Consider the following 15,344-nt stretch of genomic DNA (forward strand, 5'->3'; position numbering starts at 1 on the left):
CATCCTTTCAAAGAGGTAGTTTTTTTTCCTTGTGATGAAGATGACTTTTCCACTGAGACATATTCCAGAAATTTAAAAATTCTTACAGTCATGTAGTAACACCATACTTAGCATACTTAACACACTATTTGTCAATGAGAAAAATTGGGGGATATTTTAAAACCTTCACAAAAAGTGAGGTCACTTTCCGCTTCTTTACATCTTGATGCGCTGGCATTTAAATAATTGATTAGTTTTTGTTCTTTAAAAAAAATCAGCTCAGAAACCCATTTAAATAGACATTTTCCCTTTCATTATAAGGTTTTATCGTGCAGTGGGGTCATGAAGAAAAGGGACTTAATGAAGAGTATGGTCAACATTAGCTTTTTTTTTTTAAAAGATTTTATTTATTTATTTGTCAGAGAGAGAGAGAGTGAGCGCAAGCAGGGGGAGCGGCAGACAGAGGGAGAACCAGTCACCACTGAACAAGGAGCCCAATGAAGAACTCGATCCCAGGGCGCTGAGATCATGACCTGAGCTGAAGGCAGACACTTAACAGACCGAGCCACCCAGGCATCCCTAGTTTTTTTTTCATAAATCTCAGCCTGAATTGATTAATGGCATCTATAAATTCTTATGATTTAGGTTTTTCTTATATTTTTCTGTAATAATCAGACATTCCATATTTGTTGGTTTGCATTTTTCATTTTTCAGTGATTACTTATTGGGCCCACAGAGTGCTTGCTAGAGGACAGATTGGAATGAAATGAATCCTTCATTGAATAAGATTTTTGTTTTAGCTTAAAAATGAATTCTAAAGTACTAATCACTTGTTTCCTTGTTAACATAAAAGCGGAAACAATTTAAATGATTACCAACAAATGGGGAAAATCAGTATGTTTATACGACAATATCCACTGGGGTTGGAAAAACTATTGTACTATAAAGCCCTTTTAAGACAGCTGTTTTGAAATTTATGTTAATCATCACCTTTTTTCCCCCCCCATAAATTAGGATTGTCTGTTAAATGTTGTATTTTGTATTAGGTGCAAATGTCAATTGTCAAGCATTGGACAAAGCTACTCCCTTGTTCATTGCTGCTCAAGAGGGCCACACAGAATGTGTGGAGCTTTTGTTATCCAGTGGGGCAGATCCTGATCTTTACTGTAATGAGGACACTTGGCAGTTACCTATTCATGCAGCTGCACAAATGGGCCATACAAAGTAAGTATTAAAACAGAAAATAAAAATAGTCTCATAATCAAAAAGTAATAAGGAATAAATCTTCTGGGCCAGACCCTTCATCTCTAGGCAGAATCCTTGGTATTCCCTTCTTTGCCAACCTACTATATGACTAGATCCATTCCCATATCTGTCCCGTGCCATCCTGAGTTCCTCTTAGTCTTGCACTTTCCTCGTGTGAGCAGAGTGGCTAGAGACAGAATTCTGGGGCATCCTCAGGGTGTTTAAGTCTTTCCTCTGATTTCTCAAGTTGTGGCCATGCTCTTCTGCTCTGCTCTGGTTTTATCCCAGGTGTCTTTAGTTAGCGATCTGATGACCTTATTCAACTTATTTATGATACCTCCCTGACCCCAGAAAGCTTTTAAATTTGTGACTCCTTTTGGGTCGAGTCTTTCTTTTGTGTGGGCTGGGTAGTTCTCCCCGTCTTGAACCCTTTGACTAGACTTCTCTTTATCTAATCTCAAGTCCAGCTTGGTACTTTTCTCTGCTTGTTACTCTTCTTCCTTAGCCAAAAGTTCTTATGAAATATTTGATATTTTCTGGAGAGAGGAAGACTTAGAGAAAGTTGGAACTCCCTGAAATTGGGGGTTCCAGGAATCTTAGGAGCTAATAACCTGGTTATACCTATGAGAATATGGTAGCCCATCTTAACATAAATTGGCAATGAATAGTATTAAAAAATATATGTTTAAAGTCTTTAGAGTTGTGATTCTAAAATAATAGTTTTATAGTTGTTGTTACTATTATTTAATTTAAAAAGTAGTATTGAAATTGCCATTACTTTAGTGTGATTACATGGTAGGAAAACAAATTCTGTAATTTGGTTATTATGCCACTAGGTGGCATGGTATTTTACTATTTCCTCAAAGGTATTTTATGTATTTTTGCATCTTTTATAATTTTTCCAACCCATTTTTAAAAGTTAAACATATTTATTAAGGGACATTAAACAGGTTATTTATTTTAACAGAATACTTAGGTTTTAAGATCTGGTATTTTTCTTAAAATTCTTTTTTTTTTAAAGATTTTATTTATTTATTTGACAGAGAGAGACACCGCGAGAGAGGGAACACAAGCAGGGGGAGTGGGAGAGGGAGAAGCAGGCTTCCCGCCGAGCAGGGAGTCCGATGTGGGGCTCAATCCCAGGACCCTGTGATCATGACCTGAGCTGAAGGCAGCCGCTTAACGACTGAGCCACCCAGGCGCCCTTAAAATTCTTGATTGTGTATTTAAGCATAAGTGTTAGGTACAGTTATACTGGGAGCAGGGCGCCTGGGTGGCTCATTTGGTTAAGCGGCTGCCTTCGGCTCAGGTCATGATCCCAGGGTCCTGGGATCGAGTCCCGCATTGGGCTCCCTGCTCGGCAGGGAGCCTGCCTCTCCCTCTCTCTCTGTCCCTCCCCCTGCTTGTGCTCTCTCTCTCTCTCTCTCTCAAATAAATAATAAAATAAAATAAAAAAACCACAATTATACTGGGAGCTTTAAATTGATACCAAAACCCTATTGGGATTTGTCCTCAATTTTGGGAATTCTGTTTGTCATTACAATTTCCTCCATAGACTACTTCTAATATAACCCTTTCTGTGAGTTTAAGTTCTACTTAAATGTTAACATCTTAAGCCTACCTTACAAAAGGAAAGTAGCTTTGGAGTAGCCCTGCCTTTCTTTTCCCAGAAAGAGGGGGGATTTCATGGCTGGCCTTATCTCTACAGTTTTATTTTTAATTTTAGAGGAATAGACTAGTTCTTTCTTTCCAGCTGAATCTGGAGGTAAGTTTACAAATAATCTAAGAACTTAGGTTTTAATGATTTTCTTTAGAAGTTCCTCTACTTAGCAACCAGTTTCTTTATAAATCTGCCTTAGTGTTTAAAGAGCTTATATTCTTTTCAGAGAATAGAATATTTTAGCAGAAATTCTTATTTCTTCGGGCACCTGGATGGCTCAGTCGGTTAAGCATCTGCTTTTGGCTCAGGTCATGATCTTAGGGTCCTGGGATGGAGCTCCACATTGGGCTCCCTGTTAGCAGGGTGTCTGCTTCTCCCTCTCCTTCTGCTCCTCTTCCTCCCCTTGCTTGTGCCCAATCCCTCCTCCCCACCTTGCTTGCTCATTTGCTTGTTCTCTCTCTCAAATAAATAAATAAAATCTTAAAAATAAAAAAAAAAAAGAAATACTTGGGGCGCCTAGGTGTCTCAGTCATTAAGCATCTGCCTTCGGCTCAGGTCATGATTTCAGGGTCCTGGGATCAAGCCCCGCATCGGGCTGCCTGCTCAGCGGGAAGTCTGCTTCTCCCTCTTCCTCTGCTTCTCCCCCTGCTTGTGCTCTCTCTGTCAAATAAATAAATAAAATCTTTTAAAAAAGAAAAGAAATTCTTATTTCTTTGTCATGAAAATACTATTCATTTCATGACACTCACCATCCTTAAAAATTCTTAATAATTAGAAAAATAAGACTTTAGTTTATTAAAAAAAGGGAAGTTTATTTAAAAAAAGGGAAATTATTTATTTTCTTGATATAAGTTTATATCTGGTGTAATGAAGTTTTAAATTGTTAGATGCTAAAATATCTAACAGAAAATTTGAATTGGGGGGAGTAGGGTGATGGGGATGGCAAAGTAAATAGTGAAAAAATAAGGATAACCTGTTCCCTATTTACTTATGGTCATATTATTTAAGTCTGTTTTAGATATATAGTAAGGACCTTTGTATAAAGCAACAATAGTAAGGGTAACATTTTGGAGTGTACAGCCTGTAATAATTTAATGTAGGTAGAAGACAGAAAGATTTAAATCAGTCAGGTGACTCTTAAAATATGTGCTGTAGAAATGTTGCCTGCACTCATGTACGTATAAAAACATTAAATGCTCCTGAATTTGTGTGGTTACAGAATCTTGGACTTGTTAATACCACTTACCAACCGGGTTTGTGACACTGGGCCAGACAAAGTGAGTCCCGTTTACTCAGCAGTGTTTGGAGGGCATGAAGAGTGCCTAGAAATGTTACTTCAGCATGGCTACAGCCCAGATGCCCAGATGTGCCTTGTCTTTGGATTCAGTTCTCCCATGTGTATGGCTTTCCAAAAGGAGTATGTATATTTGCTGTATTTTTATTCTTTTTTGCTATATGGAGATGTATTTCCAAGTGATTTCCTTTTATGGTGAGACTTATTATCTCATAGTGCTAAATTGTTGACTTAACAAATAACCCTCTATGATGTACCTTGTTCCATCAAAGTGCAGTAAAAATGAAGTGATAATGCAAGATTTTTTTCTCTTCTCTTTTTGGATCTGGATTATGTTTTCATTGTGGCCACTTTAGAGAATACTTTCAGTGTATTAAAGTAAACGCAGGGTGGGGTGCCTGGCTGGCTCAGTTGGTGGAACATGCAACTCTCGATCTAGGGTTGTGGGTTTAAGCCTGACGTTGGGTGTAGAGACTACTTAAAAATAAAATATTAAAAAAAATAAAGTAAATGCAGGAGTTCTCTGCTAATTCTTGGTTTTCAAAACAATTCAAAAATTAAAACATTCAGTTATATGATGAATAAGGCCTGAGGATCTAATGTATAACATGATGACTATAGTTGATAACGCTGTATTGTATAATTGAAATTTGCTAAAAAAAGAAAATGGTAAATATGCGATGTGATGGATGTGTTAATTCTGTGGGGGGAAATCCTTTCACAGTGTGTATATTTATGGGATTATGTTGTATATTTTTAAATAACTGAAAATCTTATTTGTCAATTATACTTTAGTAGAGCTGGGGGATGAAAAAAGAATTCAAAATGACTTTATCAAGTAAGGCATTGATTGTGTTTCAGGTATTTTACCATTTGAAATTTATAAGACTTGTTCTTAGCCTAAAAATGAAACTTTAGTTTTGTAAATATTATTGTACTTTTAATGTATTCAGTATGTGGCATTTCTTTATGTGAGTCAGAGTAATTAAAAAGTCTTAAAATATTTGTTCTGCTAATCTTCTATGATCCTGTGAAGTAGAATAAATGAAGAATTACTGCTGTTTTATTAGCTTCTGGCCAGTCCTTGTCTATAAGACTCCTAAGGTTTTAAAAATAGATAGTAAGAATAAGGCCATGTGCAAGAAAAACCATACTGAGTAATATGTAGGGTCCATCCATTAATGGAATAAGTTGTGCAGATAGACACTCTTGTTTTTATTGATACAGAAGAGGTTGTAGGCATGCCCCAAATGTCATTGGCTCTCTTGAATTCACTGTTATGGACAGCTCTCCACTATTTAATTGAAATATCTATCAAAAATTTATTTTCTAAGCTTTTCAGTCTACCATTTTTTAACATTTCTGTGTAAAATAGTAGTTCATTTTATTTATTCAGAATGCAAGCTTCCAAGTATATATTGTAGTCTGAATATTTGGGGATTTGGTGAATCTGAGTATCTGGGACCTACTTGATGCATTACTTCCATGATTTCATAGTAGTTTGTTGTGTACTCCTTCAAGTTTTCTTTCTAAACACTTCTAGTTTTTCTTCAGTAAGGCTGCATTGATGACTTTAGTTGTTTCAGTTGTCTTTCTTTATATGTATCTAACTCTATTATATTTTATTATTAGGTCAGAATTGAACTTTTAAAAATATTATATTAGAACATAGTGGTTTTAGATAGTTTGTATATGTGTTTGTCCAATATGATAGTCTTTTCTGGCCTTCATTTTATCTTTTGGAGGAAGAGCAGCTAAGCTCATGCCTCATCAGCTTCTAAGTATAGTTTGAATTAAACCATATGACACTGTGCCCTGTTAACCCTGAAACACCTTAAAATTAAGTTTTTAGGGCCTGAAGAATCAGGTAAATTGAACCTTATGGGACAGAGAGTGTGAGGGGAATTCTGGAGAAGAGAGAGCTGGAAGAGGGCACCCTCTAATTCTCTCTATGCATGTGCATACGTCCCAAGGTCACTCCAAGCTTTGAGTGACAGGCTCAGATTGCTGAAAACAAAATTTAAACTGTCACCCAAGTCTCAGAGTAAGCCCTGAGTGGCACATTTGATGGGACCAGACCCAAAATAGCCAACAAAGGCTTTAAGAACTGAATTGACATTGCAACTACAGCCTGTAGAAGGTGAAACAGAAATTGCAGTCTGAACTAACTAGGTTATATGCCTGCTAAAAAAAAAAAAAACAAGCAAAAGTCAGTATTCTTCAAAGGATTAATACAGGACACAGGATACAGAACCTACACAACAATCACATCACAACATCTAGGATATCGTCTAAAATTACTTGACATGTGAGGAACAGTAAACTATGCCCAGTTCTCAAGGGAAAAGAATTAACAGGTGTCAAACCCGAGATAATTCTGCTTTTGGTAGTATCAGGTAATTGAAAGCAGCTATTTAAGGTAAACACACTTGCAATAAATGGAAAGGTAGAAATTCTCAATAAAAACTGTAAAGGAGGAACCACATGGAGATTTTATAACTGGAAAATATAGTATCTGAAATGAAAATTTCTCTGCGTGGGCTCCGTAGCAGAATGGAACTGACAGAGGAAGGAGTCCGTTAACTTGAAGATAAACCAATAGAAATTATCCAAAGAGAAGAACAGAGAGAAAAGATTGGGGGAAATAAAAAAGGACGGAGCCTCAGTGTCCTGAGGGACAGTATCAACACGTTGACATTCATGTCATTAGAGTCCAGAAGGAGAGGAGAAGGAGATTGTTGCACGAAAATTATGTGAACTCATAATGGCCAAAAGCTTCCCAACATTGGATAAAAGATACACATTTATAGATTTAGGAAGTTCAGTGAACTGATACAGGATAAAGCCAAAAAAAAAAAAAAGCATGCTCAAAAATAATCAAACTGCTGAAAACTGAAAGTAAAGAAGCAGCAGTGTGCTGTACGGTGGTCCTTGGTCACAGACTTGAGCTACTCTTGGAAATTTTGCTCTGGGAAGTGACCCTATAGATCACAATTGAAATCTGGTTTGGTGGCTTTAAAAGGGCTTATCAGCTTTTTTTTCTCCCTTGTGGGAACTTGTAATTGGACCAAATGTGTTCTTAATTAGTAAGGTAGGTTTTTTTAGTGAGAAAAGTCATTGGAAGATATTACTTGTTAGCCTACAGGGGAAAAGCTTAAAACATCAAAATACCTGTTTTACGAGGGTACATTCTCCTACTCTTTGTACTTGACTTTTGTTTGTTTGCCAGGGACCCATGGCAATAGACTTAATTTTGAGACATCTTTGCTGTTACTACCTACTTTGTGGGTAATTTAAATGAAGGGGAAACCTTTTGCAAGGGACTAAATCTAAGCGATGGTAGCATTATAATCACATATGCTCACATTTAATGTGTGTATATAAAGGAGTTGACTTAAGTATAGTACATTGTACAATTTTTGGCACATAGTAAAGAAACACCAAGGTTAATTTTCTTCTCCCTGCCATCTTCCTTTTATCTAGAAAACAATATCAATTAAATTTTAATCTCTGTACTACATTTATATTAGCTAATTAATGTCTGCTATTAGTTTACATGTCAGTCACTGTTCATGCAATGTGAGAATCATTTGATTATTTTGGAATTCCATAAAAAGCTTTGCTGATCAAGCAAGAAAAGTGTCATTCTCCCAGTAGGTTTTGTTTTAGTATATCAAGAGAGTAACATAGCCAAGTGTCTGGGGGGAAAAAAAGTCAAAATAGAAGAATTTGTTAATTTTTTGTTGTTTCTTTCAGTAAGTATGCATTTTAAAATTTGGATTCTCAGGGGCACCTGGCTGGCTCAGTTGGAAGAGGGTGTTACTCTTGATCCTCGGGGTCGTGAGCTCAAGCCCCACATTGGGTGTAGAGGTTACTTAAAAATAAAATCTTAAAAAAAAAAAGATTTGGATCTCTATAGTCACACACTTAAAAATTAAATTAATTAAAATTGCCATTTAAAAAGCAAGGATAATTGAATATAACTTTCATTTAAAAATAACTATTATGTGGTTTTGTTCCATAATGAAACAGTATATGAATTTCCCTTACTCCCATTTACCAACTATTAATAAGAATTTGAGTTCATTTGGGAGACTGTTTTCTGAAATTAATTATTATTAGATATTAAAATTTTCAGAGATTTGGTAAGAGATAATGAGATAGGTTTAGTAGTGTAAGTTTTGAAATTTTATTTTTATAGCAACCATATGTTCTTATAATAATGTTAGTTTGATTTTTGCATTTGTGTGTTTTTTGGTAGTTTTGGCATTTCTCTGAGATCTAGAAATTTAGTATTTGTGGCCCTTCTTGCACTTTTGGCCTGTTGTGTTTCAGTAAACTTTTGTCTGCTTTTATGAATGGTATAATGAATATCGAAAGGTGATGAAAATAATAAATATAAATAATGGCTCTGGGTTTTAAGTTTTCCCTTCTTTATTGTTTTATGTTTCATTCAGCCACGTTAACTTTTTAGCTCAGGATTCTAAAACATTTTTGTTCTGTATCCCTTTGAGAGGATAAGCTTCCATTTGAAGCAGTGATCTTTAGCTCTTCTCACCACTATGAGGAATGATGGAAAGGTGTCTCCTCTGCCACTGTACAAAAAGCAGTCTTGTCCTTTGGGGCTAAAAAGTTAACAGCTGCAGTGACATGAAAGCATCTTTCAAAAGCACAGTTAAGTAATTCAACTCAAATGAGAAAATATAAGAAAAAGACTCCTTTAACTGGAATGGGTGAAGGAGGAGGGAAGCTGACACATTTCAGTACAGTTTGAACAAATGTTATTGCCTTTTATAGATGACCGTAGAACACGATCATGGCTTAACTGACTTGATTTTGTCTTTCTAATTGATACTGATCATTGTTATCACATAGTTTTATAGAAATCATGTCCACTCTCATCATCATATCACACATGGGTACACCTGACAGGACCTAATGTCTTCATTTGGTTTTCAACTGTTAGCTGAGAGCCATTCAGTAAAATTTACTATATGACCTTTTGATAACTCAGCTAATAAGTTGGTTAGATATTTTGTTGGCTCACTGGACATAAAATACTCAAGATGTTTGCCTGTTTCTTTTTCCTTTTTTTTTTTTTAAGATTTTATTTATTTATTTGACAAAGAGTGACACAGCGAGAGAGGGAACACAAGCAGGGAGAGTAGGAGAGGGAGAGAAGCAGGCCTCCCGCCGAGCAGGGAGCCCGATAAGGGGCTCGATCCCAGGACCCCGGGACCATGACCTGAGTCGAAGGCAGACGCCCAATGACTGAGCCATCCAGGCGCCCCTATTTGCCTGTTTCTATTTGTTTAAAATAAGTCTTGTTAACATGTTGAATTTCCTTTTACTGTGATTCTGGCATCAGGGTACTGTTTCTGTACTTTTTGAATTTCAAAGAGCAGAATGATAAAAAAGGTATAACCCTGAAAATAAAGCCTAGACATTGTTTTTTTAGTTTTTAAACTTCTCCTCCTAGTATCTGTTGATTTCCACTGTTTTATAACATGCATTCTCTTAATGTGTCACAATTAGCTCTTGATATTCATGTTAAATAAGAAAGACTATTTCTTTTTAATTCATATGCTCTTTGAGAGTTTTCTAGTTCTTCATTGGGGCTTGAGAGAGAATTTAAGTGTTAAGGGAATTACATGCATATGTCCATGTAATTTATATTTTAACCAAAGGTTATCTAAGCCCTAGGGTCTGTTGTTGCTCAATGATATGTGGTAATCAAACTAGACAAAAGAAAGGTTTTTTTTTTTTTTTTTAAGATTTTTTATTTATTTATTTGACAGAGAGAGGCACAGCGAGAGAGGGAACACAAGCAGGGGGAGTGGGAGAGGGAGAAGCAGGCTTCCCGCTGAGCAGGGAGCCCGATGTGGGGCTCGATCCCAGGACCCTGTGATCATGACCTGAGCTGAAGGCAGACGCTTAACGACTGAGCCACCCAGGCACCCCAAAAGAAAGGTTTTTAAAGGCAGAGAGAGAGCATTAAAAAAAGGAGACAGGAACTTACTATCAAGAAATGCGTTGCTTAGGCAGGGTTGCCCTCCTAAGGGGATGGAAGGGTCCATCAGTAAATTTTCCAGTATTGACCAGGAAATTCCATGTTGACTGATTAAAGGTCACATTCCTTAGGGAGCTGAAACTGCAGTTAGGTTAGGTTTTAAGTCTTGGTTTACTGACTTGGGGGCCTTAAGCCAGATGACGCCATGTGGGGCCCGTGATTTTCTTTTTAACAGATCCATTTCTTTAATTTTAAATATATTTCTTCTGGGGGAATTTCTTTTGGGTGGCTCAGTTAGTTAAGTGTCTGACTCTTGATCTCGACTCAGGTTATGGTCTCAGGGTTGTGAGATCAAGCCCCACACTGGGCTTTGCACTCTGCAGGGAGTCTACATCTGCCCTAGATTCTTTTCCTCTCCCTCTCCCTCTGTTCTTCCCTCCTGCTCTCATGCTTTCTCTCTAATAAATAAATTAATCTTTTTTGTTTGTTTGTTTAAAGATACTTCTTCTGAAAAAAAAAGAAAAAAAAGAAAGAAAAGGTATTTCTTCTGAGATGTGTCCGGAGATTGAAGAAGACATTTTGGCATTTAATTTGAAAATGTAACTAGCATACTTTATTTATTATTTTTTTCTAGCATACTTTTAAAAAATAAATTCACCCTATAGTTCTCTCTTTTCTGACCTCAGTGTATACCATATGGGATTTCTCAAATATTTTCATTATGGAGCCTTTGTCATATGGATTGTTTTCAGGGTCTAGTGTTCCTTGGAACATACTTTGGGAAACATAGGTCTGGCCTTAAAATATTCCTCAATTTCATTTGATTATTTCATGAAGCAGTTTTCATAATAGAGGAACGATATTTCATATATTTGCTGTGTCATATTCACTGGTAGATTTTGGTTTGATATACCAGTTCTGCCAGTCACCAGTTCCGTGACTAAGCTTCACAGTTTTTGTGTCTAGAATGGATATAATAGTAGAACTTACTTTTTAGGGTTGTTGTGAGGATTAAGGCAAATCTTCCATGTAACACTAACACATTTAACATAGTGCCTGGTACAGAATAAATACTCATTAAAGTTTGTTATTATAAGGAATTATATGTGTGTATGTTCCTCCCACATTTTAGAGATGAATGGTTTATCTTTTGGCCTTGTTCTTCAGATTTTCTTAGCAGGAGCCACATGTCTGGGTGCTATATTAAAATTTTAATAAGAAAGCCACTAATTGTTTTGTAGTTTTTTCTAAACAGAAAATGGCTAGAGAACCCTTCTGTAGCACTTACCCTAATAGCTTGTATTTAGGGCTCTCATTTACCTTTGTATTCTGTAGCAGAAGTATGTTTCAAGAGCTAAATCATTAAGAGCTAAAGTATCTGTGGTTAGGTTGTTGATGGCTTCAGAGCGCTTGAGGGAAGAATTCAACCAGTCCCTGAATTGCACATGTAAACACTGATGCCTTGAAAATTGCCAGGCTTCTTGAGGATTATATATCACATTTCTAGTGAGGCAGTTTCTCATAGTTTACCTGCATATTTATTGGAACTTGTTCAACAGTCCATGTGTAGCTTGTCTGTTCTATAGTGGAATCAGCAAGTAATAACTGTAGGCAAAATAATGAGAGCCTAGTCAAATGAGGTCGAAGTGGTTGAAATAAATTGGTGATAACTGTTTAGAACCACCAGTCAGAAGTATATCCTTTAGCATTGTTTTTTGCAGTGCAAGACCGCTGGCAACAAATCTCTCAGCTTTCCTGTATCTGAAAAGAACCAGAGGAAAAAATACATAAATATATGGCTGTTTTCAAGAACAGTAATATGAATGATGGACTTCTAATCAGGAACAAATAGCAAGATGGTGGACAGGCAGAAAGGTTTTAATTTTTATAAAGATATTTTAGAGGGGTGCCTTGGTGGCAGAGTTGGTGGAGCATCCCACTCTTGGTTTCAGCTCAGGGCTGTGAGATTGCAGGGTCGTGAAATCCAGCCACGTGTCGGGCTCCGCCTGCGAGTGTAGAGTCCACTTAAGACTCTCTCAACTTCTCCCTCTGCCACCCCCCGCCAACGCAACCTCTCTTTCTTCTTATCTCTCTCTCAAATAAATATTTTTTAAAAAGAAATTTTAGAATTACTGATTTTTCTTTTCTTTTTTAAAAGACTTACTTATTTATTTGAGAGAAAGACCACAGTGGGGAGGGACAGAGGAAGAGGGAGTCCCAAACAGACTCACAGACTCACACTGATGCAGAGAGCGCAATGCTGAGTCTCCACTAGGGGCTCAATCTCAGGACCCTGAGATCACTACCTGAGCTGAAACCAAGAGTCAGATGCTCAACCGACTCTGCCACCCAGATGCCCCTCAATTTTCCTTTTCTAATTGCTATGTAAATAACTAAGAGTAAAGCAAATACTGTTTAAGGTTTTAACTAAAGAAAAGCATGAATTGGAGATTAAAGAACATAGATTTATAAAAATAGATGTGGATTAGGTAACAGTTTACGTATGTATTGGGTTTCTTAACTGCTTCGAAACTTTGATTTCAAACTGAATACTTAAGTCCTCATAAGTAGTTGGTTTCACATGACAGTGGATTAAACATTTTATATTTGCTTTCTCTATAATTTTTATGCCTTTATTTTACTTAGATTCCATGATATTGTGATTAAGGAAATATTTTTTAAATTTATAGCTGTTTAAAATAGAATTAATGCCAGTTTCAAAGGGAGAATGATTTTTGTTGTTGTTTTTATTTATTTACTTAAAGAGAGAAGAGTAAGAGGGAGGGAGGGAGAGAGAGAGTACAGAAGGAGAGGGAGAAGCAGACTCCCTGCTGAGCAGAGAGCTGGTGTGGTGCGGGCCTCGATCCCAGGACCCTGAGATCATGACTTGAGCTGAAGGCAGATGCTTAACTGACTGAGCCACCCAGGTACCCTGGGAGAATGATTTTATTATGTATTTTCTTCCTAGTTGTGTACATAGTAAACATACTTGTTTACTGAGCTTTGTTACAGTTAAACTTATAGCATAAACAGTTTTTAAAATGTGGTCACGGGGCCATCGTAATTGCAGTTTTTGATGACTATATCATATTTTGTACTTATCCACTCCTCTCGTTAAACAGGTAATTTCTTTCTTTCTAAAGTCTGTTACAGATAATACTATTGTTATTGTTGTACAGATAGGATATAATTTCTTTTTGATTTTGTCTTGGATAAATTCCCAAGATTTATGCTTATTGTATTCTATTCTAGTTATTTATTTTTTAAAGTAGGCTCCACACCCAACATGGGGCTTGAACTCATGACCCTGAGGTCAAAAGTTGCATGCTCCACTGACTGAGCCAGCCAGGCACCCCCTATTATGTTTTAATTTAATTATATGTTTTATTTTATTTTAATTAATTAATTTTAATTAATTTAACTAATGGTAACTTATTTTACATATAATTTTACTTTACAAATACTTGTATAGTGTTAGTTTTGTATGCCTGAAAGGTGAAGTAACTGGTTCAGAGTCCCATAGATAATAATAGTAGATAATAAGTAGCTGAGCAGGCTAGCTCCAGAGATTGTGCCCCTTATAACTTTGCTGTGATATCTCTTTTGATACATCTTGCCAATTAGCTCTCAGGTTACACTTATTTTCAGTCAGTTTAACCACAACTTACCAGTATTGGATGATACATTAAAAAAATAAAATTAACCAATTTAATAGATATAAAATGATATACTTCTATTCTGTAAAAGTATTTGATAAAGAAGATTAATTTAAAAATATAAAGCTGTAAGTTAAATTTTTGTTCATAAAAAAACTTTTCTTGTTTTTACCATTATAAACTTAAAAATAAAAGGGAAATTGACTAAGACTCTTGCTAAAGGAAATGGTATCTTGGAAATTCCTAGAATGAGTCCTCTGTCTTTAGGGACTGATGACAATGTTAATTAACTTTGCTTCCAAGTATTTTGTTGTAGATACTTAATTGTACAAAAATACCGCAGTTTGAGAAGAGTTTTCTATTTGTCAATGATAATTTTTAAAAATTATCTACTTAAGATAAATGTTTTAAATTCTAAGTGCACTACCTATTTATAGTTGAAAATTAAAAACCATGCAGGAGGGTGTAAATTAGACAGTAAAATACTCCCTTTCCCCTAGTACCCTAGTCTCAATTCACTAGACACATGAAGGGGTGCAGGATGAGAGGCCCCAAAATGTATCATTTGACATAAAGATTATTTTGAGTTAAAAGTAATAAAAATCCAGCAGATGCAAGAAAAGCTCTCTGCCTCCCCCATAACTGCCTAACTTTACATTGGAAAGGGGAGCCTGCAACGGGGGAAGAGTACTATTATCAGAGACTCCCCGTTATCTAAGGAACTCGTGCATAATAGGACAACCTTGTTTTTCCAAACCCCTCATTTCACCTTCCTGCTAATGAGCTCTCTCCCCTTTGTATCCTCAGGCCCTGTCCCTCTCCTTAGCTCATATAAGCGTCATGTTGCCTCTTTGTCTTTGGAGTTTCATGTCTATGTGGATTCTCCATACTTACGCCTATTAAATTTGATTTTCTCTTGTTAATCTGTCTCATGTCAGTTTGATTTTAAGTCCAACTAGAAGGACCATAGGGCAGAGGAAGTTCTTCCTCCCTGACACATGTCACAGGATTCCTCTATCCCATCTGCCATTTATTTTCCAGCTGTAGGTACTATTAACTATTTGTAAGAATTTTTTTATATAAAAGTCTAACTTCTCTTTTCTTTCTTTCTTTCTTTCTTTCTTTCTTTCTTTCTTTCTTTCTTTCTTGTGGTGGAGCTGTGAATTTTTTGGAATTGTGAATATTCTTTTGAAATATGGAGCCCAACTAAATGAACTTCATTTGGCATACTGCCTGAAGTATGAGAAGTTTTCAGTATTTCGCTACTTTTTGAAGAAAGGTTGTCCACTGGCACCGTGGAACCATATTTCTGAATTTGTAAGTCATGCGATTAAAGCACAGACAAAATATAAGGAATGGCTGCCATCTCTCCTGCTCGCTGGATTTGACCCACTGAATCTACTATGCAGCTCATGGTAAGAAATCCTACCATAGTGAAACTTTTCCTTTTTGACTGAATATACTACCTTCAATTTCCCCCAATTTCTTAAGATTCCCATG

The 15,344-nt window shown here is 36.3% G+C and overlaps 1 protein-coding gene across 1 annotated transcript in view; it reads left to right on the forward strand.

The window, feature by feature from the left end:
- The window catches only part of ASB3 (ankyrin repeat and SOCS box containing 3), a 79,660-nt gene that overhangs the window by 39,564 nt on the left and 24,752 nt on the right, over nucleotides 1–15,344 (forward strand). The window contains exons 5-7 of the mRNA XM_021701281.2: nucleotides 1,026–1,203; nucleotides 4,104–4,301; nucleotides 15,002–15,259. Coding sequence (XP_021556956.1) covers nucleotides 1,026–1,203; nucleotides 4,104–4,301; nucleotides 15,002–15,259 — 634 coding nt within the window. The remainder of the gene's footprint in view (nucleotides 1–1,025; nucleotides 1,204–4,103; nucleotides 4,302–15,001; nucleotides 15,260–15,344) is intronic.

The sequence above is a fragment of the Neomonachus schauinslandi genome, chromosome 10 (genome assembly GCF_002201575.2).
Source record: "Neomonachus schauinslandi chromosome 10, ASM220157v2, whole genome shotgun sequence".
Taxonomy (NCBI): Eukaryota; Metazoa; Chordata; class Mammalia; order Carnivora; family Phocidae; genus Neomonachus; species Neomonachus schauinslandi.